At 54.0% G+C, this 27,412-nt stretch overlaps 1 protein-coding gene across 2 annotated transcripts in view; it reads right to left on the reverse strand.

The window, feature by feature from the left end:
- The window catches only part of ZMAT4 (zinc finger matrin-type 4), a 74,504-nt gene extending 49,231 nt beyond the window's left edge, over window positions 1-25,273 (reverse strand). The window contains exons 1-2 of one of the 2 annotated variants that reach the window (XM_075523508.1): window positions 24,887-25,273; window positions 5,558-5,659 (exon numbers count right to left, since the gene is read on the reverse strand). In XM_075523508.1, coding sequence (XP_075379623.1) covers window positions 5,558-5,659; window positions 24,887-25,132 — 348 coding nt within the window. In that variant the 5' untranslated portion in view covers window positions 25,133-25,273. The remainder of the gene's footprint in view (window positions 1-5,557; window positions 5,660-24,886) is intronic. The other variant, XM_075523509.1, reaches the window with a different exon arrangement.
- Between the last annotated feature and the right edge of the window lie 2,139 nt (window positions 25,274-27,412).

Raw genomic sequence — 27,412 nt, forward strand, 5'->3', positions numbered from 1 at the left:
CTGATACAACCTCTCTCAAAGACAGAACTAGAAGGAAGTGTTAAATTACGGATGATCTAGAGAGTATCCAGCAGCAAAGATGCTTCCCACTCCAGAGGAAGGTGAGACGCAGAAATACAGAAAACTAAACACTCATCCCTGGGGCACAGACTTTCAATCGCGTTGCAGCAAGTACAGTGCATTTTATTTTTCTTCTCCTCCTGTTTAGCGAGCTCTGTGGCACCGGCCACTTCCCAAATCACTGCTGCCCTCCCACCCCCTCTGATTCCTCCTACGCTCTTCCCCTTGCAGAGGGCAGCAGCCGTTGCCGAGCGTAGCAAGCAGCTGGTAAAGCAGCCACACAACTGCAAGAGCTGCTGATCGCAGGGCAGCAGCCTCAGTTATTTCTTCGCAATACCTTTGCGGGATGAATGGCATTTGAATAGCGATGCTTTGTTGATAAAAGTCACAGGGGCCTGATGCAAGATAGAGCTGCTGTAGCACAAACCGTGTGCTCCGAATCCCAGCCTTTTGACAGGCTCTCCCATCTCCCCAAAACGGGCTCTGTGCCAAGGTGCAGACGCTGGGTTGCTGCCTTCTGGTTTTCCCACCCACAAATGTCATTTAAAAAACAAAAAACAACAACAAAAAATCAATCCCTTCATTTCAAAGTTGTGCTTCAAAGACACACACTGTCTGTGCCATCAAGGCAGAGCAAAAAGGTCGCCATCTGCGAGACGCTCCCCGTCTCTGTGGCTGGCGCAGAAGGTGTCCCAGGAGGAGGGTGCTGGCAGACGTGCCCCTCGCCACGCGCCCGGCCCTCGCCTCCGTCCCCGTCACCGCGAGGAGGTGGCCGAGCCAGGAGCTGCCGTGGCACAGCCCGGGCATCCCTCTACGCCGCAGGAGCCGGCCGACGCCGGCGACGACTAAAGAGCAACAGGAGCAGACTGGTCCCAAGCTCGCGCAGATCGAGCGTCCTGCCTGGAAGGGGTCTGCCAGGCGAGCGAGCGAGCAGGCTTGAAACACCCTCCCTCCACCAGACAGCACGGCACATCTGGCGCAGGCAGCAATCGCCTGGAGCGCATTGCATCCTTCTGCCCTTTCTCGTGATTCTTCATCTAATCAGTCATCCCGCTCCATCTTTGTTCCTCCCGTGGGGGAAAAGGGAGAGCCAATGCACAGGAGGAATGCTTGGCACACCACGGCAGCACAGCGAGCTATTACCTAGCAGGGGTTTTATCAGGCCTCCATATTTGGACGCTTTATTCCAGTAGCGGAAACGGGAAGGGAGTTCTCTCATACTTCAGGGGACAAATTAAGATATTAATTTGCTTTAAGAATTAATATTCAAACGCACCATCTTTTGGGCATTGACAACAACCAGTAAGATCCGTCTCATCTCTTACTGCTGCGTGGGAGCTAACCGGTATCTTTAAAGCAACCCCCTGTGATACTCAGCATCACAGCACGCAGAGAGCTTGTTAAGGCATTTTCTCATTTGGGCACCTGCAACTTCATTACAAGTCAATAGCCCACGGCCAGCTACTCGGATCAGCTCTGCCGCGAGGTGAACCCTGGACAGGAGAGCAGCACCTGGCAGTTTCACAGGGATGGAAAGGAGAGCAAAGGCACAGCAGACATCTCAGACAAAGCCATAGACACAGTTGCACAGAGCACATAGAACAGGGGCAGTATTTTGCTGTATGTCAAGTTAGAAGCAAAAATATGCTGCAAATACTCTGATTCTTTTGTCATTTTTTCACTACACATGCCCTTGGAAATAATACCGCTTAATATTGCACGACTGACATAAAATTATTTTTTATTCCTGGCAAAGTAGTGCAGAAGAAAAGAAGAGTTAATGGTTGATGATCTGGAGAAGGAGACAAGACAGCAATTGGAACTGACTATTCCTGTTTGGCAAGATAAAAACATCCCCCTTTCATACGCCGTTTCCCTCTATTTTCTTACAGAGAAACGTCTTATTTTGCATGCACAAAGGAGCCAGGATTTCAGTGCCTGGCACAAAGGCTGCAGATCTTACCCGGCTGCGCTAGAGAGGCAGCAGAAAACTCCCTTTCTCTCTAAGCTCTGGCTCAGTAAGGGCGAGGGCACTGCTGACCAAAACAAACCCAGCCCCGGGGAAGGCGCGTCCCAGCACAGGCCGGGAGCTTGAGATCGCTGGTTTCCAGCCCGGTCTTCCGCAGGTACCCTCGCCAGCTGCGAGCGCGAGGTCGGGGCGTTCAGCCGCTGCTCAGCTTGCTCCGCGCACCCCTCGGCACCGCTCCTCGGGGCAGGCAGAGCCCCCAGGCCCCGGCAGCCGCCAGGCTGCTCCACCGCCCCGCTCCGCCCGCAGCCCCGGGCAGCCCCGGGCGCTCCCCTCTTCAGAAAACCAAAGGAAACGAACGCTGGGGAGCGCGGCGGGACCCGGGCCGCGCGAGAGGTTTCCCGCACGGCTCTCCCGAGGCCAGCGAGCACAGCGAGCCGGGTGGGCATGCTGCGCTATTTTGATTAAGCTGCATGCACCGCACCGGTGTGGAATTGCTATTGTGCAGTATTTCGCTTTCCCCCATAAAGTTCAAGTCAATTCAAAATGAGAAGTCGTGCTCTGTGCAAAAAGTTAATTTACACTGTGTTTTTACTGTGTGCTTTGATTTTGACAGTATTTTTTTTTTTCAGTCAAGAAGCTGAAACAAAGCAACTTTAGAAGATTAAATGAAAATTTATTTGCAGAAAATTTAGTCTTCTGAAGTTGGTATTTTCCCTATGAAAAGAATCAGTTTTGACCATAGAGTGCTTTTTAAAAGAAAGAAGAAAAAAACCAAACACACCAAGGTGTGAAAATTGTGACCAGCTGCTTTTTAATTAGGAAGAAACAGTGAATTTTATATTCCTGCTATTAACTAATTGGCTTGCAGCAAGGGCTGGCAGCCTCAGGCAGGATGGAGCTCAGGTACCTTCGACACCCCAGTTTTGTACAAGAACAGTCACGTTGCGACTCCTGATGTTATAAAAGTGAATATTCTGACCGCAGACTTGATCTGCTCACCTGGCCAGGGAAGAGAAGCCCCTCACGGGCAGGTGCCCGGCAGAAAGAGCCGCCTCCGTTCGCGGGGCAGATGCTCGGACCAAACTCCTTACGGAACAGCGTCAGGGCAAGAATTGTTTGCAGAAATTATTCTCCAATAATTTTCCGTGACTAATGTACACAGGGAAATCGCATACTGCTTGTCCGATGTCTGACTAGAGAAAGAGGCCAAGTTCACCTAACAAGTGAATCGCTACAAATTATTTGCTCAGGTCTCTCGAAACCCTGTCCATCTCGCATCAGGCAGGAGCCGGGAGCGCTGCAGAGCGGTTTTCCGCTCGCATTTGCAGTCAAAGCACATGGACTCAGGAACCTCCCCCGCAAGGCTCGATGCTGCACAGAGCTGCCGGCAGCCCAACGGCTTCGTGCATCGGCCGCACGCAGGAAAACATCCAGGGCCGGGCTCTGCTGCGCCCGGCGAGAGCTCCTCGTGGGCACCCAGCACCGCCTTCCCCGTAAACCTCGGGGCAGATTTTCAGCCCCCTCGCTGTGTCTGTGGGTTTCTCGGGACAGGGGTACGAGGAGAATTTGTGTTACACTCCAGAGCGGTGACCAGAACGGATGCTCCAAAGCGCCGAGCCTCCCTGTCGAGAGCAGAGGCTGCTGCGGGGACACGGCAAAGCGCGGCACAGCTGCCGGGCAGAGACCTTCAGCCTCTGGGGCCAGCAGAGGAGACCCCGGCCAGGGCTGGGCCAGTCCCCCCGGCCGGCTCGCTCCCTCCCTCCATCCCTCTGCTTTGCGTTACGCAACCCAGCAGGCAAGGTTAGGTAACGACATTATTGTGCCAAACGTCTACAGCGTCTGCTGGGATTTCACAGGGGATGACAAATGAGCACAACACCTCGCGCTAGAAATATACAACAGAAAACCGTGTTGTTTTCCACATTTCAAGAACATCTGCTATGAATTAATGATTCAGCTCATACCTACAATTGCAGGCGCAGAAGAAGAGAGATTGGCTGAGCACCCCGTTGCTCACCAGTCGCTACTCCCGTTTCTGCAGCAATGCTTCTGCCTCCTGTAGACAAAAGTTGGCATCCGCATCGCCCATTATCAAGATCTGGAAGGTGTCCCTAAAACTGCAGCCTTGGACCTCACAGCAGCTGCCAGGGATCTCTGCTGCACACCAAGGGCAGCCAGAGGAGCGTTTACAGGAGGCGCCTTAAGAAATTCACCAAAACAGACATGCAAATTGCCTTACAAGTGAACGTGCATTATGGTTCGCACTGTTTATTAATGCGGCTCAGCATCCTTGGGTACTGTACGTTGATTAAGCTTCTTGTATGTCTCCACTGACCACATTGAGACAAACGTCTCCTCTGTATATCCATTGCTAAACACTCAAATCAGAGCAAAAGTCTGGGGAAACTTCATCTTCCAGGCCTCTTAGCACAGGTTCTGATTTTGTTGAAATACTGCAGACACCAATACTCTTAGTGTATTCAAAAGCAGGGGCAAAACGCAGCTGAGCCACGCAGCCCCCATGAGTGCAGACATCCCTCATCCCCAGCCTCTCCACGTTCATCGCTCCTTCTCCTGGAGCCCTCCAGGAGACACTGGACCGCACCACGCGTCCTTCCTCCGCACAGCACTGACCGCACGGCCAGGCGTCACCAGGGGGGACGGTCCTCTGCTCCCTGCGCAATTAACACCGTGCAAAGGGTGACCGACTGCGCTCTAATCCCTTGTGCACAACCATCACGCAAAGCGGTCCTACACCCTCCTCTTCATCCGAACGTGAATGAGAAAACGTCTGTTCTCCTGTCGGGTTAATGCCAAGACAGCCCCTCACCGCGACGAGGATTTACACCCCGCTGCTGCGGAACTGCTCGGTGCATGTTCCCCACGCCGCAGGGAGCGGGTGCCAAGGCACAGACGCAGTGGGTTTCCTTTCTTGAAGGAGTTCACAGCAGAATATCCCTCACTAATTTCCTCCCTTGTTTAATAGGAATTTATTTAATTTTGTTTCGAAGATATGCAGCGCTGTTACTTGCTGTTCTAACGTGTCTCTAATAATATATCCTTTCTAATTGTTTATTGCTTGCCTACCTCTTAAGTGCTTAAATACGTTCACAAATACTAATCTATTCTCTGCACAATCAGTGATTCCTACTCAGCAAAGCATAGTGCAGCACATTTAATATAAAAACTTGAGTTCATTTTGCTGAACTCTTAATTGATCTCCTTGCTAACTATGTTTCTTTGAAAACTAGCTTTCAGTTGTGTTCAAACTGCAGCCTGACCTTGCAAATTTAGACAGAAGAAAACACCAGCCACGCAGCAGACAACGTTGCAGCGACACCATTTACAGAGTAAGACGCCACCAGTAAAAACAGTCTTTTGAACCTTGAGTTTTCAGAGAGGAACTTTAACTGCTGGTGTAGCTACTGGCTGGGAACGCAGCAGCTGACGCCGCCCTGTAAAACACGCAGCCGGAAGAGGCGGCGGCGTCACAAACCCACAGAGCAGAGGTACCAAAGAGCATCCTACCTCGTAATGGGCCACGCGCTGGGACTCGGATATCAGCTGAGCGCTGCACACTTTGCAGTAACTTTCAGTGAATAATTCCTGGTCGATGTCGGACGATTTCATCTGTTCGTGGCAGAGAGGAGAGACAACAAACAGAACCAGTTACAAAAGGCAGGCAGAACCGGACATGCTTGATGAGGGTCCCTACAGAGACACGGGCAAAGCAACGCTCGACTCGAGCGGTTCTTGTCACCACGAGGGAGCGCAACCAACTTAATAAACCCGCAAATGCGAAACACGTACGGTGCCCATCACGTCCCCGCCATCTACAATTCGGAGTCCCCGGGTTTACGCACAAGCAGCCCGTGCCGAGCATCCGGTCCTCGCCTGCAGCAGCTCCCGGGCGCTGTTGGAGACCAGCGGGGCGTCCCCGGCGCCGCAGCCCGCGGGCGAGGGCAGCGGACACGCGCCTGTGCCCAAGGAGCACCCGGCCCGCTGCGCACCCTTGGCCACAGGCACGGCACAGGTTCCTGTGCTGCTCTGTAATTGTATTTCACGTGTGAGCTACGGTTGTAAATAGCTGTTCTTCTCTACTACCTTTCACGTCTAGAAATACCACGTACATAACCAGCTATAGCATCTCTCACTCGTGGCTCGAAACACACTTAACCATTTGTTACACAACACGAAAGAGCTGATAAAGAGTTTTCTATAAAACACAAACATCATTACAACCTGGAGGAAGGTGTTTTTAAGCTGGAAGGGTGCTCTGCTATATTTCTCAATTTAGACACGGAAGGAAATTGCTTGGGTGATTTACTGGGCTGTGCTGTTCCCAAGCAGCTGTTTAAATATTTGTGCGTTCCCCGCAACTTCCAACGAGGACACTCGCACTTACAAAAACAGCTCGCCGAGTGATCTGGTTCACCGGAATACTTCAGTTCTCTGTTCACACCTTGCTCGTTATGCAAGCGGTTGCAGGTACCCAAGTCTGAACTGACAACCAAGGTGCCTACCAGGGAGGTTGAGGCTTAGAGAAGACTGAACCCAGGCAGAGCCAGAAACACCAAAAGTAGCTTCGCAGACAGGATATTTAAAAACAAAAAACCCCGGTGCAATTCGACAGGGAAATAGAGGCCGATGCCTTCTGACTAATGCCAAGATAAAGTCTATTAATTCACAATCGTAACAAACCTGGGCATAATGAAGACTGATAATACAGTTTTTATAGAGTTTATTCCACTGATTGGGAAGAAAAACAACAAGGAAATGAACAAGTTACGAGATCTCATTAGCAGAAAAACAATCAGGCGGAGAAAGAGCTGTCGCTGCTGAGCGGGGCTTGGGGCCGGGGACGTCCCAGACCTCCCCGGACGCCGTCCTGGGCCAACCGTGCCCGTTCTCTGGGGCTCGGGGAAGGAGGCTTTCCGTGCACGTCCGCCTGCCAGCCCGCAGCACGAGCTGCTGAGCTGGAGGTGGCTGCACAGAACCCCCAAGCGTATTGCAGTCTCACAAGTATGGAGATCCCTGCACATTTTATAAAAACAAGCAGCTGAGTCGACACCAGAGGCTCCCAGCCTGGAGAGACCGACTTGCCCTCAGCTCCAGGAAAAGATTTCTTCGGGTGTTCGTGCTCTACCAGACAAAAGACACAACTCTCAGAGCTCCTCTGCTGGTGCCCTTGCTCTCTGACTCTGCAAAGACACTTGCTTGTTTTCTCTTGCTATCTGCCTAGGTTTAATCTTCATTTACTCTGTCTAGAGAAACGCTGCACTGAGGAACTTTCAAAGACACCAAAAGACCCTTTTAGGAGTACAAGAACTGTTGCAAAATTGCATCAAAGGCAAAATAAAGTGGAGGGAAGAAGTCTCACTTAAAATACAACAGATTGGCACAAGGCAAACCAAAGAATCTCATTAAACCTCAATCCAGCAACCGAGACAGAGGCAGGTAATATTGCCCTCATTTGCATGCAGTCTGCAATGCTCACAGTATAAACTCTCATTGCAAAAATCAGACTAAATCAAAAGCTGCTCAGTATTAGCTTAGCCCTTCATGCTCTGATAACAGATCCCAAGTCTGTTCTGCTTCTAACATACGAACGGAGCCATCCGTCCCCCCGTCATAGCAGCAGGGGCTAAACGGGCTTATCCAGGAACAGGATTTAATGTCTTTTCTCTAAGCAGTAACTTCTCATACAGGTATAGGATTTGTTAGCCTCAATATTGCCTGTTAGGTTTTATACGCCATTGTTACTACACAAGGCTGTAACGCATCACAACAGGTGAATACAGTTATTATGCTGCCAGCGTGAAGGTTATGCAGCGTGATTCACGGATAACTATTCAGGTTACCTAATAAAGCCTCTCTGGAGTGGCAGACCCCCAAGTAATGCATCAAGAGCACAGTTACAGACTACACGTGACAGGAGCATCCCCAGTGTGCTATCCCTGCAGGTGACTCCAGTACTGGCGGGTCCCACCCTGCTGCACGAGGCCGTGGAAAGCAGAGTTTTAACGAACAGTAAACCCCCACCACAATGCAGCTCATCCCCTTCGGCCGCAGCACCCGAGCTCTGCCGCTGCCCGGCTCGGGGAGGCCACAGGCCCTTGGCTAAGGTCACCCGGCAGCTCTTGGCCAGCGCGGGCACCTGGCAACGACTCTGCTCTGGCTCGGGAGCACAAGTGGTACCCACCGAAATGGCAGCACCCGCAGGGTCCCGCCAAGGGCTGACTCAGTCCCTCGCTGGCTTTGGCTCAGGCTCTTTTTTACTGCAACTGCCTCCTCCTACCACCGCACGTGGTCCGACCTGATCCACACCTTTCACACAGGACCAGCGTTCAGCCACGCATGCCCGGTGCCCCCAGCACATCTCCCGAAGGAAGAGCTACCACTCGCCGCGTCCCTTCCCTTACCCACGCAGCAAACCCCGTAGCTGTGGCTTGGGGCAACAGCTGCCCCGCTCCCAGAACCGGGAGCATCCTCGCCGCCAGCAGGACCACGCTGCTCTGCCCGGCCGTCACTTCAGCATCTCAGCAAGGAGCGGCTCTTGGCTGCCTTCGCCCCGCTCTCCGCAGCGGGACAGCCAGGCACCAGGTTGCTTTGACCTCCTCAAGCAGCTCGTCAGTCCCACTGTTGTCTCCGAGTTGCCGCCCTCTCGTTGAACCGCTGGCGGCGGGACGGGGCAACCCTTCTCCCCCCGGTGCTGTTCGGGGACCAGGTCTTTTTGCTCGGCTTCAAGCACTGGATGCACAAGCGAGCAGTGATGCCGCAGGAGATCATGGTTCCCCGAAAGCCCTCCGTGCCCCTGGGAAGCGCAGGAAGCCCAGGATCGCTAAAGCTTGCAGGATGGCAGAGTCCCCTTGTCAGGGAGCAGAAACGTAACGGAGTGTCCTCTCCTCATACTTAGGGCCCTGGCAGGGGGGTTCACTGCTTGTTTTTGCATGCATTGCTTTTTAATAGCAATGCAAAGGACAGCGAGGCAGAGGAGTGAGGGATGGGGATTAGGGGGAACAGGAGAATAAATGGAAGCAAAGCCTCCTTCATGCTTTTGCATGAATATATTAGGCTATACTGTAGAGAGTGTAAGCTTGGCTACTTAAAATAATTAGAAAGCTCTGGTAACAATAACTGCTATGGGCAAAACTTATTACAAAGGGTTTGACAAAAATAATAGATTCACCTTAACAAGGAAGATTTCCACACAAGCAATCCACTACCAGCACCCATTTATACAAGTCACCCTTGTGAAGCTGCCACTAAAACCCAGGCAGCCTGAGAACAAGTTTAAACTCAAGTACCAGCTATTGACTTGAGAAAACAGACTTTTACCTGCCCCATACAAATGCAACAGAAGAGCAGAAGTCTCTTCCCTGTCTCGGCAGCCTCCTAATTGTCTCTCTGCTGCTGGAGAGCCCCCATACAGCCTTACCCCCAGAGTCCCTTCCTGAGGACTGACACTTTAAACTCGGCTGGTACAACCTGCTGGCTCCGAATAAAGCTTTTATGTTTGGTGGCTCTTAGCCGATTCCTTTGCTTTTCTTAAAAAAATATTTTTTTCTGTACTCTTCTGTTTTCCTAAGATAACATGAGCAGTAAATGATGTAGAGCAGTACATCAAAAGGATGTCAAGGTAATACGCAGTGAAACGAATGCATGAACATGCATCTCGCCACGCCATGTGTTTTAAAGCAGGCTCTCTCACTGCCACCGTCCCCAGGGTGCCACCGGCCGGTCTTGCACGCAGACCGTAGGAAAGGTCCAGGGCTGATATTTCCCTGGGGACCTGTGCAGAGACCCCGTTCCAATGCATGAACCAAGCGAGGGGCCCGTCTGCTTCCTACAAAGGGATCAGTACAGAGATGCTGTAGCCGCAGCGAGGCGACCGCAGGCAGCCTGCTGATGGCATTCTGCACAACTGCGAGGGCTCCCCTCTGCAGCAAGAGGCAGACTAGACATGCAGCCCCGGGAAAGAGAAAACGGCTTTGTTGTGGGGGTACCTGACCTAAAAACAGTGCTTCCTCCTGCCCCAGAAAAGCTCCCTTTTTCCCTCCCTTTTGTCTTGTCTCAGATATGCTCTGCATTATCATTTTGTGGGTCAATCCTAGCAGAGATTTATTAACTTCTTCCGCCTGCAAGTGTCATAAAGGGAGTTCATAAGCAATTACTATTTATATATTTCTAATCACTTAATTCCACTCTGACTCTCCCTGCCTACAAGTGCCTAACAGCTCCTAGAGCTGACTAGCCTTTGGCTGACGCTCACTATGCCTTTGTCACAAAGCAGAGTGGAAGGGGGACTTTTCTCCACCACCACCACCACCAGCGTTCAGCACGTCACGGCCGCAAAGCACCGTGTGCCTCCGAGATGCTCGAGGAGAACCGCAGATGCTGACCAAGGAGGGACGTGTTCCCCGCGTGCTCTCAGAGGCTTTTCTTGCTGAGCGTTGAAGAATTAATGGGCGATTCGCAGCCGTGCCAGCTGGACTCGAACTGTTCAGCTGAGCAGAAGCCCTTGGTCTGCACACCAAGGTCTAAATATCTAAAACTCTTGGTCTCCTCCTCAGGTGGGGACGCGAACGGTGGGGCCTCCAACACAAACACTGACGCTTTGTCTCCTTCCAGTGGGGTTTGTTATTGCCTCTTGCGCTGGCACTCCAGTGTTGACACCCCCCTCCCCGCTTCAGATCAGTACCTCTGCACGTGTCAGCTCAGCATCTCCAGGAATGGCAAACCGTGTCATAAGAGACTTCATTTTAAATACCTTGTGCCATATGGCTACGATTCTTCTCAGCAGTTTCAGTGACTGTAACAGCCTAATGAAAATCCATTTGATGGGGCTGACTCCAGTTTTTGGCAACTGCTAGAAAAATGCTAAGTAAGTTGCATTAAATTTTAGAGGACAGCAAACCACATATTGACATCAGAGACGTATTCAAAGCCAAATTCCTTTTTAAGGATACGCTTCGCACCAGCTGAACCCCACCGGACACACGACACGTGCTGAATGTGTACCTGTCACAAAGGAGAGCGACAGAAGTGCCCCTGCAATACGCGCTTCTGCAATCCAGACCCAGCCAGGACAGCAAAGCTGCTCCAGGACCTCCCTTCGGTGCGGAGTGCCAGCTGGACGGGGGTGAGCCGCAGCCGCCCTCGACTCTTGCGACAGCCCTCGGGGTCCTCGCTCACAAGGCAGGAGCAGAGGCACAATCTGCAGTCACTGCTAGCAAACGCTTCCCATCGTGTTTCTGATAAATACTGTTGTAGTCTTCTTTCCAGCAATCTTCCCTCAGCAAGCCGCTTCTATTTTTATTGTTGTATACCCCCTGTTATCAAGTTCATCGTCCCCTTTTATTGAGCAATGAGCTCAGTGAATAGGAAAAGAAATTCTTCTAATAACGGGAAATTCACGACCGGTAGCAAAAGTTCCAGACTACATGACAAGCATGAACAAGACAGAGTTTTTTCCAGTTCCAAGTTTTGTCTTTTATATCACTTCACAGGCTACCCTTGGTATTTTTCACTGTCAATTATTTCTGTATTTCGAAAACAATAAGCAGAAAACCATGAAAACCCTGAGAAGCTGCAGATGACTTCACGTCATTTCAGGGTGGGGACTTTGAAAATGCAGCACCATCCCTGCCGAACCAGCCTGCTGTCAGAACCAGACAGCTTGCAGCTTTTCCAAACGCTCCTCCTGCGCTGCTCGCACGCGCTGCAGATCCCACGGCACTTAGAGCAACGGCTCAGGAGGGGACGTGTTAAATAGAGACGGCAAACGAAGGATCTAAATCTGAGATCAGAGCCAAGTCCCTGGGTAACCGTCGTCTAAACTTTCCAACACGTGCCTCAGGTACAAGGACAAAAGTTACAGGCAGACATCCCAGAAGTTGCTGACTCAGCTGCCGTGACCGCAGACCCGCACACCCGGCCTCTTCCTCACCCAGAGGCCTCGGAGCAGAAGGTGGCAATGACCCGTGCAACACGTCCAAGCGCCAGCAGGAGAGGCGAGCCCGTCTGCCCCGCTCCGGGCACTGCCCTGCTGCGCTCTGCCAAAAGCGCCGGCACCCGCGGGAAGGAAACTGCTTCCCACCGACCCCGCTGGCCGTGCCTCCTGCTGGTTGCTTCCAGCTACATCACCGCCTTTCTGATTGAACTTTTTAAAAAATTTTTTAAAATCACTGCTTCTCAGTGCCAAATTTCACCCCCAGCCCACCCCCAAACACTGCTACAGGGTTAGGGGAGCATCCCCCAGCCACCCTCTGTGCGGGGCTGCTCCCCCCGAGACAGCCCGGACCCGCTTCCCTGCCTGCAACCGCACTGGGGCAAATTCACTCCCACGTGTGCACGGACCCCGAGCAGCCACACCACGGTCATCAGCTCATACAAGAAAACTGCCTTTGCGCCATCATTTAACCAATGGGTCTGAGACCTTGGGGCACTTCAGCCCCTCGGTCTGGCCCACCCGTGGCGCTGGGCAGAGGCCAGCGCGCTTCGCCCTGCGCCAGGGCTGCCCCGTGCGGGGATTCAAACGCCTTGTCCTGAGCCCTGCCACCGAGGTGCTCGTTCCGTCACCTGCCTGTGGCGATGCACCAGGAATTTCTGCACAGGTTCACTTTTCCTATTGTACAACCAAGGACAAGGAGCGCCATATGATAAAGCACTGAATTCAGCAACTCTGTTTCTTCCAGTCAAGAGAAAAGAAAAAATTTCTGGTCCCTTATCCAATTTGCTCTGAAGGGCCTTAATCACCTGTCCCAGAATTAACAGCTTCCGCAACCTCCGTTATTGGAGCACTAGGGAAGTGGCAACTGAGCATGTGCGTGAACGCCAAACACAAATAACAAGCCAAAAATTAAATGTCCTGATTTTCATGTTATGAATTATTTGTGGGTTTTGCTGCTGTCACTCTCCCATGGATTAACATCTCGTGTAACACTTCCTGTTTTCTTCTGTTGTTTAATTTGTCTTGCAATAAAAAGAAGAAAAGTCTTTACTAATAATTAATGTGCTTTCAGCAACTCTGTCACTGCACTTACAACAAGGCATCTGAAGAAATGCAAAATACTGCCTTTTGAAGTGCCTTATTTCCCAGCACTATCAGCACGATGGATGGCTGAGCCTGTTCCATGAGTTCAGTTCTCCTTCTGCTTTTATCGTCTTGAGAAAGGAGTGCTCTGAGCGCCGGAGACCGCAACAGGCTCCCAGTGCAGACAGCACCGCCGCTACCCAGAGAAAAGGGCAGGGGACGGGGCAGCTCCTCAGAGCAGCACCGCACGGCTGGCTTTCCCTGGGGAAGAGCACCAGGACGGGACGCCCTGTCCCGCAGCGACGGCGGGACCCTGCGCAGCCCACCCTGAGCCTGCTGCAAGAGGCCGATTTCGCAGCCGTGGGATCTGCAGCCTCCGCCTGTACCAGCGCCTGAATTCACGGGCTCTGCTCCGCAGCCCCAGCGGAGGTGGGACAGGGCCCTTGCCGGCGAGCGACGTGACGGAGCCCGGATAATCCTGCGTCCCGGAGGTGATGCTGGCGAGGTCCCTACCCGCGAGGAGCTTGCTACGAGCCACATCCTCAGAAGACATGCGTGCTGTTTTCAGTTTTTCCTGTTCTCCTGCCAAACCAAAAAATGCTCCGTGTCCCTCCAGCTGTGCTGCACATCTCCCACCTCTGCCACACTTCACCTTCCCTGCAATTCTTGTTTGGCTTGGGGTTCATCTGCCATCTCCCTACTCCCTCCGTTCCTGAAATCCTCTCCAGAGCCAATTTGCTTCACTTCTGCATTCAGCCTTTGATGCATTTTGACATGCTTTATTGGAGCCTTGAAAATCAGAACAAGACTGTGTGTGGCATGAGCTGGGGAGCAGGAGAAATCCTGCACGTGTCTGCTGCATGTGTCAAAACACAGAGGAGAGGCTGCAGAGAGCAACACGGAGGAGACGGAGCCTCAGCACAGACAAGAGTCTCAACCTAAGCACCCCAAACACCCAACTTCGCACAGCTTCCCCCAGCGTAAGCAGCCAAATTGCTCCTTTGCTGGGACCTACTTCGTGATGTTTCCCAGGACTAGGAAGGGGACACTTAAGACAGCAACAGCGTCTTCTCAGTGGATGGAGATGACGTTTCTGAAAGGAGCCCTGCGGCTCCCACGCCGTGGGGGGGGGGAGAGCACCCGCATGGGCGCTCCTTACCCCGCGCCAGGAGCGCGCTGCTCCACGCAGAGGGCGAGAGACGCCCCACAAGAGCAGGCCCACGGAAAGAGGGGCCGGTTGCACGGTCCTCTGCACGGGATTCAGCCGCGGGAGCAGGATCTCTCCAGGGATGTCTCGCTGAATTCCCCTGAGACTCGTGATCTGGGGGGAGCTGCCAGATGTTCCCACCTCCTCAGCAGTGTCACCGAGGTACCGTTTATAAATAGCAGAACCAAGGAAGAAAAAAACCTGATGAACACGTCAGGCAAAGCAGTGCCCTCTGGCCAGGGGGAAGCCACGAGGCGCGGACGACACGTTCCAGGCAGCAAAGGCAAGGCTCAGGGCGGGCAGTGCTCCGCACCCCCTAACCAGCACCACGCCACGGCACGGCACGCACTTGGCACGGGAGCAAACGGTGGAGATGCAAGCTTACGCGTGGCAGTAAAATCCAGCGCGTGCCTTTCTGACCTGCCTCTGCCTGAGGTGGGAACAAAGGGCGAGCCGAGGAAGTTACAGGCACGGAGACTGAGAGAGCGAAGGAAAGGCCTGTGCGTGCAGCAGAGAGCAAGCCCTCTGTGCCACAAACTGCCTCGGGGGGTGACGGAGGAAGGATGCTGCCAAGTTTAAGGGGAGCTACACTGCAATTTTGAGAGCGGCACCATCATCCCTTCCCTGCAAATACGTGTAGCCGGTTATACACATGAATTGTTCTAATTAGTCACACTACATCGTGTGGCAGGATTTAATTGCAAACATGTGCTGCCTTGAATAAAAATACATTTTAAAAAGGAGATTGATATATTGTGACTGCTTTAATAAAGTTTGAGGGAAATGAACGAAGAGCAATGGCATTTTGTGCCTCGGCATCAATTCTGCATCCTGCACTCTCCAAGGACGGGGCTCTGGCGCTCACTCCAGCGTGGCCGGTGGCACAGCTCGGCCCCATGCAGCAGGGACGGCCCAGAAACGCTCCTGAAAGAAGGGGTTAAAACAGACCCGTGCAGGCTCGGGCAGAGGCTGCAGGCTGAGATGGAGGCCTTGATGCAGTCGGATGGCAGAGGGGAGGGACCCGCTTGTACTGGGACCAGCGGAGAGCTGGCACGGGCGAGAAACCAGGTGCCCTGGGCTGGGACGACTCCGCTGCTGGCACCGCCCCGCAGAAACGGACTCCCCTCGACTAAGCCCCGGCCAAGGCCCACCCGGGGCAGGAAGCCTGGTCCCACAGAGCCTGGCACAGCCCTGGCGCCTGCTCCCTTCCCTCCTGCTCGCCTCCCCTTCTAAATCCTCCCACCTTCGCCCCCGCCGCCCGGGGCTGCGCTTCTGGCAGCTCTCGCACCGTGCTGCCCCGGCCTCTCCGGGACCCGCGCCGCCCAAGGACCCCGCACCGCTCCGGGGACCCTGCACGGCATCGTGGGCCGGCAGCGCGGGGCGCGGCGAGGCGCCTTGCGGGCTCGCACGCTGCGGAGCCAGGGTTACCCATGTGATGCTCGTGGTTGCTATGGAAACGGTGGTTTCTCACAAAAAGAGGCATAAATAGTCTCCGAGCCTCCCGGCGCGCTCTCCGCGCCGCCAAGCTGCGGGCACCCCGAAAGTCGGGGGCTGCCGCGGCCCTGCCCCGGTCCCTGGCCCGCAGGTCGGCGCCAGGGCTGCGCTGCAGCGGGAGCGAGGCCGGAGCGCGGCTCCCACGCAGCCTTTCTCCGCAATTACAATCAGGACGCCGCGTTTATTTTTGGATAAGCAGGACCTACTTTTTCCTGTGGCTCCCTAATAACGTACAAAACAGTAGGAAGCGAGTCAAGCCGAATCCCGTGCCTGCAGCTCGTAGCCTCTGGAACTTTGCATAATCAGGGCTTGTCATTCCCTATCAGCTTCAGCTCAGAAACCCAAGAGGCAAAGCCGTGTAAGGTGGCAACAAGCTTAGAAGAAGCCTTCGGAGAACAAATCTGTCCATCACTGATGGGGGATTATTTTAATGCTGGATTCCTTGATAAGGTCTGCACACCGGTTTAGCTGGCCAAGCTAAAGCACCTCTCACCAGAACCAGCTTCAGCCTCAACACCACCAACCCCAAATCAGTTTAGCGTCACTGCTTGCTTGCCAGAAGTACTAAAAGCTCCCTGCCCAGCAAAGGTTAACGAAGTTAGCGACAGCAGAAGCAGAGATGCTCCTGGTTATCCTCCCTGTCAGCCGAGCTCCCGCGGGTGGGCTGAGCTCCTCTCCCCTCCCGCCCGCGACACATCCGATGTTTGCCAGCCGGAGCTGCCTCACCGAATGCCAGCCGGTGAGGATTTATAGGAGTCCAGGTCTCCCCGAGGCAGCCAAGCAGCTTTGGCCAGGAACCCTCCCTACTTGTAATGATTGATGGACTCTGTTCCCTTCAGCTACAGCTCCCCTGCTATAGCAGAGCTTTTTGTAATCAATGAAATGATTTAGAAACAAGACACCAGGAATGCAAATGGTTTGTATCTGCATCCTCTAGTTAGCATGGCACAGCTAAACCCCTGGCCTAATTTAATTGCACATCCAAATTCCACATCCTCTAAAGGGTATCAGCAGATTTCATTAAACTTCTTCACATTATCATGTAATCTGTCAATTAGCTTTGTGTGCAACAGCAAACAACAAGGAGCTTTATCTTAAGTAAAACATAAAACATTTACATCCCTCCTACAGCCTTTTCTTTTTCTTTGCCCCTCCGTGATCTAAAAGAGAAAAAACACAACCCCTCCTTTGTCTGCATTTGTGTTCCTCTAAGAAGCAGGAGCATCTCCCGTGCTCATCCACACACAGCAGAAGCATGCTGGACTTTTAAGTTTTGTCAGACCTGCCTTGCATTTGGGAGCATGTCAGCAAGCCACTCGGGTAATTCATGCTTCATTTTCCCCTCTGGAAGAAAACCACACCACTATTCTCTCCCTTAACAACAGATGAGCAATGAGAAATGGTTCATCAATGCCCATTGCAGAACTCCAGCTCTGCGTGTGAAAGGGTCTCCAGAAACGCAAACTATTCTATTTTCATCAGTGAGAAATCAAACTGCCGTCGCAGAACGGCCAGAGTCAGGCACGCTCCAGGCTGGGCAGCGACTGCTCCTTTCAGAGATCGGCTCTGACTCCAGGATTTGGAAAGGTCTCCCTCTCTCTGCATAGTCTGGGGACTCCTATTCCTACAGTATTTATTAGGCATCCTCTGTGGTACCGAGGAGCAACAGAAAGGCATTAAAACAAGTTAATGTGTTTCATACAACATCAGTTTTCAAAGTGGGGTTTGTAAGTTATCCTTCAGTCATGGCCATCAGCCTTCCTTTCTGGCTAGAGAGGAAAAAAGGCTGGAAAATGCTTTTCATATATTCTGCAAAACCAAAAAGATCTCTGTGCTTTGGCAGGCATGGGAAAATACCTTTGCATCATGCACACACAGATGCAAAACGTCTAAAAAGGTGCAGACTTCTCCAAAAAAGCAGACTGAAGAGATGCCTCCGTTATACCACCTACCAGAAGCAAAGAGGTCAAGACCTGGCAGTACAGGATTCCTAGAAACAGGAAAGCGTCCATCAGGTAACACCAAATTCCCAAAGTAAAGCACAATCAGAGCCAGATGAGAAAGAAACACTCATTATAGCATGACTTATTCCCCAAAAGACTGACTGTAATGGGGTTCACCATGATCTGCGTCAGCTGGCAGAGATTATATGAAACAGCCCCATGACCTCCTCAGCACAAACAGCAACAGAGCTCGCTCTGAAATTTGAGAAAGCCTGAAACAGCCTGCATTGCAGAAAGAGACTGTGAAACTCCTGAAGAGCTTCATAACCATGAATTAGCGAAGATAACTATAGATGGCACCGAGAACTCGGCTCCTTCCTGCTTTGCAATGTCATTTCTTGCCCGGTTTCAGAGCCGTGCGCTGCAAAGCAGCTCCTCGCGTCCCTCTGTCTTCACACCTCGTCCAAGCACTACCCGTCCCCGCACGTGGGGGATCCCCCGTGAACCCCCAGCCTGCACCGCGAGGAACCGGTGCCGCCGGCAGCACTGCGGAGCGCGGGGGGCCGCAGCCAGCGCCCCTTCACGTCAGCACGGCACACGGAAATCACAGTAAAAAAGTCTGACAATTAAAGAGAGAAAATAACAGGTCCCCACACTCTGCATGGCTCCCGTCACTGCCAGACTCCTGTGAACTACAGTCGTGTGCTTGAAAATTAGACAGATTTATTATTGCTACAATTAGTAGTATCATGAAGCATCTCTGGTGGCAGGAAATAATATTGTCATAAACTTGTATAATTGCTTAATATATTCAAATGAGCAGTTGGATCCACAGTTATCATCTTGATGCTTTCACCAGTGACATTGTAGGGTGGAAAACACAAAATTGATGCATTAGTTTTCATTTTAAGTCAAGCTAAACTCTGGCACTCTCTGCCACGTGTCGTCACTGAAACCAAGACTCTGTAAAGCTCAAAGAGGAGGTAAGCGTGGACGTGGAGAACACCAGCGTCCCATGGTGCACGGTTATGGCCGAGAGCAGGTGAAACGCTCCCGGGGTTCAGCCCAGCTCTGACCGTGGGAACACAAGTGCTGCCAGTGAGCACCGAGCGCAGTCTGGCGCGATCCCACCGTGGCTCCGGCCACCCCCTCCCATGCACCCGGCATGGCCACAGGAGGGGCCCGGGCTGCGAAGGCCCATGCCGGCTCTGCGGCCGCCCTGCCGCCGTGGGACCTGACCGCAGAGCCTGCTCGGCCGTCCGACACGCCGAGGCGTGCATGTGCACGCCAACATTTCACCTTATTTTTTGCACAGCGGGAAGGAAAAATCCCGCTAATCACGCCAGTCTCCCGCTTGTTCACCCAGAGCGCGCGGGCACGTCCACGGACCCCAGAGCGTTTCAAGGCACCGGTGCGACAGGCAGCACCTCCACGCTGCGATCCGGATCAAACGCCAGGGCTCGGGCTGGCTGCGCTGCACCGCGCCGCGCCAGCCTCAACACCTCAGCCGTGCACAGAGGCCACTCCAGTTTCTGCCTCTCTTACCAATACCGTCAGCTCACATGTGCTTATTATATTTCAAACAATAGAGGAGCTTGCACAGCATCCCATACAACAGGGTTTTAACCGATTAATTTACGGCTTCAAAAGCAGTGGGTGTTCAATTCCATCCTGTTCCCGGGGTTTCTGACAAGCCACTCTGGGTGCTGCAGATCCAACGCTCAGAGCTTTTCCCATTTTCTTTATGTAATTTTGAAACCAGTGTGCGCCTTGTATTCGCAGCTAGCTGCTGGGTGTCGCGTCTGTGGCTGTATCCTTCAAGACAGCTTTAAATACCAATGTCTCACTTTGCCACCAAGTCCGCCCGCTGTTTTTAAGCAGCTGGATCAAATTTAGGAGCAGTTTTAAGTTCACAGTGCAGTTCCCTGTGTCTCCTAGCGTTGATACTGATTTTTGAGAGCCGCACGTGCAGCTCCATCAAACCCAGCTCATGGGCAGCCAGGGCCTTGTTCAGGTACCCCATGTGAGACACACACAAGTAATACGTATGTGATATATAAGTAAGTATATCAAAGGGGGAGGCAGGTGACACCTCTAGGGCCTCAAGCGCAGAGGCTGATATACTGAAAAGGTTTATTTATACTCTCCCACCTTGAGGATTTGTTTCACCAACAAACATGTATCGACAAGAAGCAGGTCCAAGCTTAACTACATCTTCTACCCCATTTCCCCTTTAACAATACAAAATAAATCTATTTCTGCTTTGGAATTAAGAGGAGTGATGTTCTTCTCCCCTATCGCTTTCCAAATGAAGCTCCTGAAAGCCCTTTTTGAAGCTTCCCGGTTGCATTTCCAGACCTGCTCCCCCTCCGTGCTCTGGAGAAATGGATTAAGCAAGCCCTTTGAAGTGCTGCTGCTCATGAGCTGCTCTGGGGTGAGCTTGGCTCAGCTTTTTGTCATGTCCTGGAAGGAGGACAGCAACCACCACTCGCCTTCCAATTTCCCTCTCATCCCGCAGATGCTGAGGGGGGACAGGGCTGGAGCCAGCGCACACCCCCGGGTGGGACACGGCGCTCCCCCACGGCAGCCCTCGCCGCCCACCGTGCACCCTCCCGCAGCCACCACCTCCCTCCGAAAGCGATGCCCAGCTCAAGAGCAAGCCCCTCGCCACCAGCGCGAGCCCTCTCCCTCCTGCGGCATCCCCACCCTCTGCTCAGCACGAGGCAGCACCCTGCAAGCCGTCCCATCCGCCCAGACCCCGCAGCGGTGCACGGCCAAGCGACCGCCCGCACAGGCGCCTGCAGCAACGCAGCCTGGGGACGCCGACCCTCCCTCACTCACAGGCCAACAGACCCTTTGACTTGGCGTCACCAGATCTGCGAATTCTTGCAAAAACTCCCAGGACCGAACCTCGTCCATACAGGCAAAATGCTGTCACGGGACAAATGCTGCACTGCACGCGTGAATTCCCCTACACGGAGAGCCTGACAGCCAACGCAGGGTAAGCCACCGGTGTCCCCCGACAGCACATTAAAGGCCTAAAAGCTGTCTAGCATCGCACAACAGGCAAGTTTTAATATTGAGAATATTCATCTCCAGCCATTTCTAGTTAATGGAACAAAGCAAACTGTCGAGAAAAATGGGAACATTACAGTAAAAACAACAACAAATTAAACTCTAATGCAATTAGAGAGCAATTAGGGATCTATCCTCTGGGAGCATTTTGGAACTCTGGGTCTTTCTCAAAATCTGATCTCTCTGCAACTTTATTTCTTTCTAATTAATAAATGAAGAAGCGAATGGCATGGGTCCCCCCCAGTCCCCTGCAAAATGCCATCTCCCTGCTCTGCAGGAGCAGAAGGTGGTAGCAGGTAGAAGCGTTCACACCTCCGAGCTGAGGAGAAATGCAGCTGTCAGCAGAACGAGGCACAAAGGCAGGGAGAACAGAAATCACCGCTGGTGTCTGTTGCAAGGTGACCAGAAACGCGAAGACCCAAATGCTCTTGTGCAAGAGCCAGGCTGAGCAGGCACGAGCAGACAGCGAAGCATGAGCGACCCTGGAAACCCCTTTGCTTTCCTATACGCAGCTCCCACATAAGCCACAGCCCAGAAAAATATGTATTTAATTCCTCTTGACTTTTTAAACTTACCCACGTATATGCCTGTAGATAAGCACCCACTTAACCAAATTGCTCAAGTACGCTGCAGAAAGGAGCAGGACGCCCTTTGGGCATCGGGCTCTGCCGTGTCCTGGCCAGGGCAGAAGGAGCCTTCAGCAGCCCACGGCGGCACGGGTGCCCCACGACCCACGCACTGCCTGCGCTCTGCCCCAGCACGTCTGGAAAGGAGCGTTTGGCACGTCCTTCCCTGGAGGGCAGGGGACATTCAGTGTGGTGCCAACAAAGTGCCCAAGAAGTTACAGAAGAACTGAAACGAAGGGGCAAAGCTGCACCGTCCCATTAAGCCAGTGCCTCCCCAGCCCCTTCCACAAGCTGCCTAAAGGTCACAGCTGCAAAACCGATAACAGCAAAGCCTAGCTCTGTTCAACCTTCCATCAGTGGATGCAAACACAGTAAACGCTCTCTGCGGAGGAGAAGATGGCACGGTGTGGAGGAAAGCCTTCCCCTTGTTTCCTGAAGCTGCTGCTATTCCTGGGGGCAGCCCCGTCTGCACTACGCAACTCTGGTACTCTTCAGCAAGGGCTGTTTTTAACACTTTGTAAGGAATAATAAAGCTTCCCTACATCCTGCTACCTGCCCGGCAGCCGTCAGGGAGACGACTTCCTCGGCGTTCAGGGGAGGAAGGCACCTGTGCAATGGAGGGAGGTGGGAGCCTTGACCTTCATCTGTTTCTGTACCCAAATCCACCTTTGGGAACACCAGCGGCCCCGTTTTGGCCTAGAAATTGGCCCAGTTCTGATCTCTCAAACCAGTTCTGGATCTCAAGTCACACCTTTTTCCTTGGGAGCTTAACCCAGATAAAGCGAGACGCCCAGATCTGACAGTGCCCAGGCCACCCAGTGCAAGGATCAGCCGGGACCACCCCCAGGAGCCCCAGCCTTGCCTGGCTGTCTCAGACCCTGCAGCGATTTCCGAGGGGCTTCTGGGAGCCCTCCCAACTCTGAAGAACACCTTGCAATGAAAAAGGGTCTGATTAGAGACTCACGGGTCTGAAAAAGATGCCGACTTTTGGTCAAAAGTTGCTTCTTGCAAAGGAGTAATTCTCAAAAAATCCCCACTATTATTGTCTACATTTGATCACTGACGTGGGGGAGGAGGGCTGTGTGTTGGTGGGTTTGGGGATTTTTCTGCCCCTCAACAGCAAAACCCCTGCAGGGAGGGTGATAAATCCATAGCTGGACCAGACTGGCCATCAGCGTTCCCGGGTAAATCTCCGGGCACGAAGAGGAGGAGTTAGGTGGTGCGGTGCCGTACACCACGCCACAAAGCTCCCCAGAGAGAAAGCTGGGCTGCTCGCTGGGAGTAAGGTGCCGAGCCAGAAAGGATCAACTGTCTGCGCCAATTCCTTCGCAAACTGGAAGCAGCAAATCAACCAGATCCAGGCAAACATCAGCAAAACACCTCCATGCATAGACACCACCTTTTCAAGAAGGGTTAGTCAGCAACGCTGTGAACAGCTGGGGAGGCCTGTCAGGGGTGTAGTATGTGCTCTACAGCACACCTGGGAAAGTGGAAACGCAGCAGCACTCCACCTCCTCCGGGCCTTTCAGCACAGGAGAGGGCAGAGCAGGGCAGAAAAGCCTGAGGGAGGAAGGCTGGATGCAGGAGGAAAGTTAAGACAGTGCAACTCTGAGCCAAGGGAAGTGACTTCTGAAACATGCACACCCAAGTCGACCGGGTACACACACAGAAATGTGGTGCAAACTGCTACATAGGGACAAGGATTAATTATGTGGAGTGACTCAGAAGTGACTAAGTGATCAGATAAAATCAATTGGGGGGAACAGTTGTGGAAATCAATCCGAATTTTGGAACAGTCCCACCCCAGGATGTGGTCAGAAGGCAGGATCCTCCCCAGGGAAGGGAGCAGATGCAGGGGGCACTGGGATTAGGAGGTTTGTAATCGACCGGTCTACACTGCTCTGGGAGTAATAAAGGATTCCTGCCCTCCTGTTTCTGATAAAATCGGGGGGAAAGACCCATTTTTACTCTGGAAAGCTCCTGTGCTGCCCCTCCCTCCTGTCCCTTCCTTCAGTAGATGAGTCACTGTCTAGCAACCTTTATCAAAATACCTCTTACAAAATTGTTTATCAAGTCCCTGCCATTCCCTGCCCCACAGCACAGGGCAAGGAGAAGCGGCCGGAGATGCTCCAAGTCACTGTCCCTTTCCTGTGAAATGACAAGAGCCCCGAAGCTGAAACTCCTCTGCCCAGCGTCCCCCTTTCCACGCTGTCCCCTCCAGCAGCGTCCCCTGCTCCCCTCTTGCACCCCAGAGCCGGTTGCTTGTGTTTTGCAGATGGATCGCACGTGCTCATGAGAGAGCCAACAGCACAATCTCATGCAGCAAATGCAAACTGGTGATTTTTAGCCGTCTCCTCAAGGCTTTGCAAACCTCGTTCTTCACCCAATACCGCACGCTAAGGTCACTCCAACAGCAGAGGAGGGCAAAAGGAGCGTGTGGCTGCCCGAAGGGCAGCGATCGGGGCAGGTTTAACATCAGGAACTGAGGGGGCACTGCCCCGGGCTGGTATCGCTAATGAACGGACACGGACCGCCAGCAATTCAGACAGCTCAAGGGTCAGGCACCAGATACCTTCCACGCAGCCCAAAACAGCAGTCACCCCGCTCGTGGTGCGCAAGGGACAGCCTTTGCTGCGGCTCCCAGACCTACGGACGACTCCAGGGCAAGACAGGGGGTCGGCCAGCCCCGTGGAGATGCACAGACCGATCCCCCTTCGCCGGCGACGAGCAGCCGCGCCGGCCGGAGCTGCTGGCCCCAGCGCGCCGCAGTGAGCCGGGTCAGGGCTGTCCCCAGGGGCGGCAGCCCCAGCCCCCGCGCTCAGCTGCCTCCCTGCGAACGGGCTTTTGCTCTCTACGCGGTGCCGACTTGGGAAGTTCTCCAAACTTCCCAAACGACAGAGAGAACAGGCTTGTTTTCCTGCATCTGCAGGGATCCCCGCTCGCGTCCCGCAGCCCGAGGAGCTCCGTTCCCGCGCCGGACCGCGGGGACGCCCGCCCAGGGTCCATTCGGTAAAAGCACCCCGAGTTTCCACCGAGCGTCCGGCACGGGGCTGCCCGCGCCGAGGGGCCCGCCCGGCTGCGGCCGCCGCCTCGCAGCTGGCTGCAGCGGCCAGTGAGAACTCCCCCGGGAAGACATCCTAGCGCCCGGCTCGGGGCCGGCCCGCTCGCCCCCCGTACGCGGGTCCCCTCCCGCCGGGCGCGCCCAGCCGGCGCAGACCCCGGCTCCCCCGCAGCGGGCGCCGGGCGGGAGCCCCGAGCAGGGGCCGCCCCTCCGCAGCAGGACTCGCGGTACCGAACCCCGCTCGGGCAAGTCCCCGCTGCACCCAGCAGCTGATCCCGGCCGGCCGGCCGCCTCCCGCCGCTCTCCCACGGACGCCGTTATCAGACGGCTCCGCTCTCCCGTGAACTTTCCGCCAACTCCGAGCAACAGCTCCGAGCAACGCGCAGAGGCGCACGCCGGCGGGGACGGGCCGGTACCTTCGCGCCGCTGGCCGGGCCGGCGGGCCGAGGCCAGCCGAGCTGCTCCCGCGACGCCGCCAGGGAAGGCGCCCAGCCGAGCCGCCGCCGCCGCCGCTCTCCCCGCCGCTCTCCGGCGGCCCCGGCCAACTGCGCGGACGGCGCCGGGCGAGCCTCCGCCGCCGCGCCGGCTCCTCCCCGGGCAGCAGCGATTGGCTCCGCCGCGCTCCGCAGGGCTGCGCCGGGCCCCGCAGCCCCCCGCCGCATCCAGCTCCCACCGGCAGCGAGAGCCGCCCCGGCGGCGATGCCCGCGGCAGGCCCCGGTCCCGGCAGGCTGGGGAGGCGGAGCCCCCCGACACGGCCCGGGCCAGAGCGGCCGAGAGGGGTTTTCCTCACTGCGAAAATACCAGGATGCGCAAATCTGATTTGCGGGGCAGAGGCTGCGAAGGCTTTCGCGGGCGCCGGGGGAAGGCGTCTGCTTCCAGAGCCGTGCTTTTGCAGATGACGCGCTTATTTTACTACCCCGGCTTTGTGGAGCGAGCACGCCGGGCGCTGCAGGCACCCGCCGCGCAGCACCGAGGGGCGGCGGGAGGCAAGACCCCAGGCGGGAACGAAGGGTGGGAACAGCTTTCTGAAAGCAGCGGCCAGAGGAGAGCAGATACCGAAGGGAACGGGACGGGTTCATCTTCAGCCAAAGCGTGGTCACGGCCTCCCTTAGGCAGGGCTGCTGGGACGCAGAAGCCAATGAACAAGGGCCCAAGGGCAGGGGCAGAGCAGAGGAGGGCAAGGCGATAAACAGGGGAAGGAGAAATCGGGGGGATGCAGACCTCTGCAAACCATGCGCGATGAGGAGACAACCCCTAATACGGCACCACACACACATGCCCAGGAGTCTGCAACGTACAGCCAGGCTTAAGCCAAACCGATCTCCCCACACTGAAATCCAGTAACAGCTGAATCTAGAAAGAGAGTGGACTTCCCTTATTTTTTGTGCACGATATCCTCCAGGCAAAGCCACTTCAGAGTTCAGACTGAAAGTCCTGAAAACCAGGGTTAGATGAGCACAATCCCATACACCTTCTCTTTGCCAACACAAAAACTCAGAGGCAATGTCATCTCACTGCCCTCCTTTCTGCTTATAACGAAATAAGGAGGGCGAGGACCAGCTTGGTACCGCAGAGGGTTTCTGTCCCAGCTTTGCTGAATTGGCAGGCACCTCATTTGCCAACACATGAGCCTTACTACTTGCAGGTTAGGTAAGAAATGGGGACGTGATGGAGCAGAGAGAGGTTGTGCTCCAAGCCTTGTGAGGTGACGTTTCCAGCCTGTGATGCACTTGCAAACAACAAGGAGAAAGGCAGTTAATCTGGCTCTGCTCCGCCTGCCTCTGTTCCCACAGCATCTCTCAGCAGGGATGAGGGTACTGGGTCTCTGCAGGGGAGGGGAGATGCCTCAAAGGTCTTTGCAGCTCAAGGCAATAGAGGGTTGCACCCTGTCGCCCAGTTCCTCCACTCATCTTGCATGCTGAGATGTGGAAAGCCTCCTTTATGCCTTCACTTCCAAAGCCAGGTAAAACCAAGCATGCTGCATTCCCCTTCTGAACATTTGGCTAATCAAAGCGATTACAGGCTTCCCCCTTTTCTCACGAAAGAGCTCTCCTGTCTAGGTATCACCTTTGCCAGAGCCTGATAAAAATGCTGTATCTTAAGCAATATGCCTTACTGGAAAGTGTATGCTGCATACACACACACTAATATCAAAATGTGACTGGTACCCTGGGTGAGAGGTCTCCAGGCACTTACAGATCAGCTATGGCTGATGCTCACTGAGGGAGCATGTCCGGAGTACCTTTAAGAAATGAGTCCATTTAGTTTGATTTGTTTCTATTAAATATACTTTGCAGACAGTCTGCAGGATTTTGTTTGTGCAAAGTAGCTGGCTGAGCCACACTGCTGCACTTCTGCTACCAGCTATCTGGAGCCTCACCTAGGTGGTGGAATGGACTTCAAGTCACATTCACAGAATCACAGAATCGTATAGGTTGGAAAAGACCTTTAAGATCATCGAGTCCAACCATAAACCTAACCCTACCAAGACCACCACTACACCATGTCCCTAAGCACCTCATCCAAACGTCCTTTAAATACCTCCAGGGATGGCAACTCAACCACTGCCCTGGGCAGCCTGTTCCAATGCTTGATAACCCTTTCAGTGAAGCAAAGTTTCCTAATATCCAGTCTAAACCTCCCCTGGCGCAACTTGAGGCCACTTCCTCTCGTCCTGTCACTTGTTACGTGGGAGAAGAGACCAACCCCACCTCTCTACAGCCTCCTTTCAGGCAGTTGTAGAGAGTGATGAGGTCTCCCCTCAGCCTCCTTTTCTCCAGGCTAAACAGTCCCAGCTCCCTCAGCCGCTCCCCATCAGCCTTGTGCTCCAGACCCTTCCCCAGCTCCGTTGCCCTTCTCTGGACTTGCTCCAGCCCCTCAATGTGTCTCTTGGAGTGAGGGGCCCAACACTGAACACAGCATTCAAGGTGCGGCCTCACCA

The sequence above is a fragment of the Mycteria americana genome, chromosome 23, assembly GCF_035582795.1.
Source record: "Mycteria americana isolate JAX WOST 10 ecotype Jacksonville Zoo and Gardens chromosome 23, USCA_MyAme_1.0, whole genome shotgun sequence".
NCBI lineage: Eukaryota > Metazoa > Chordata > Aves > Ciconiiformes > Ciconiidae > Mycteria > Mycteria americana.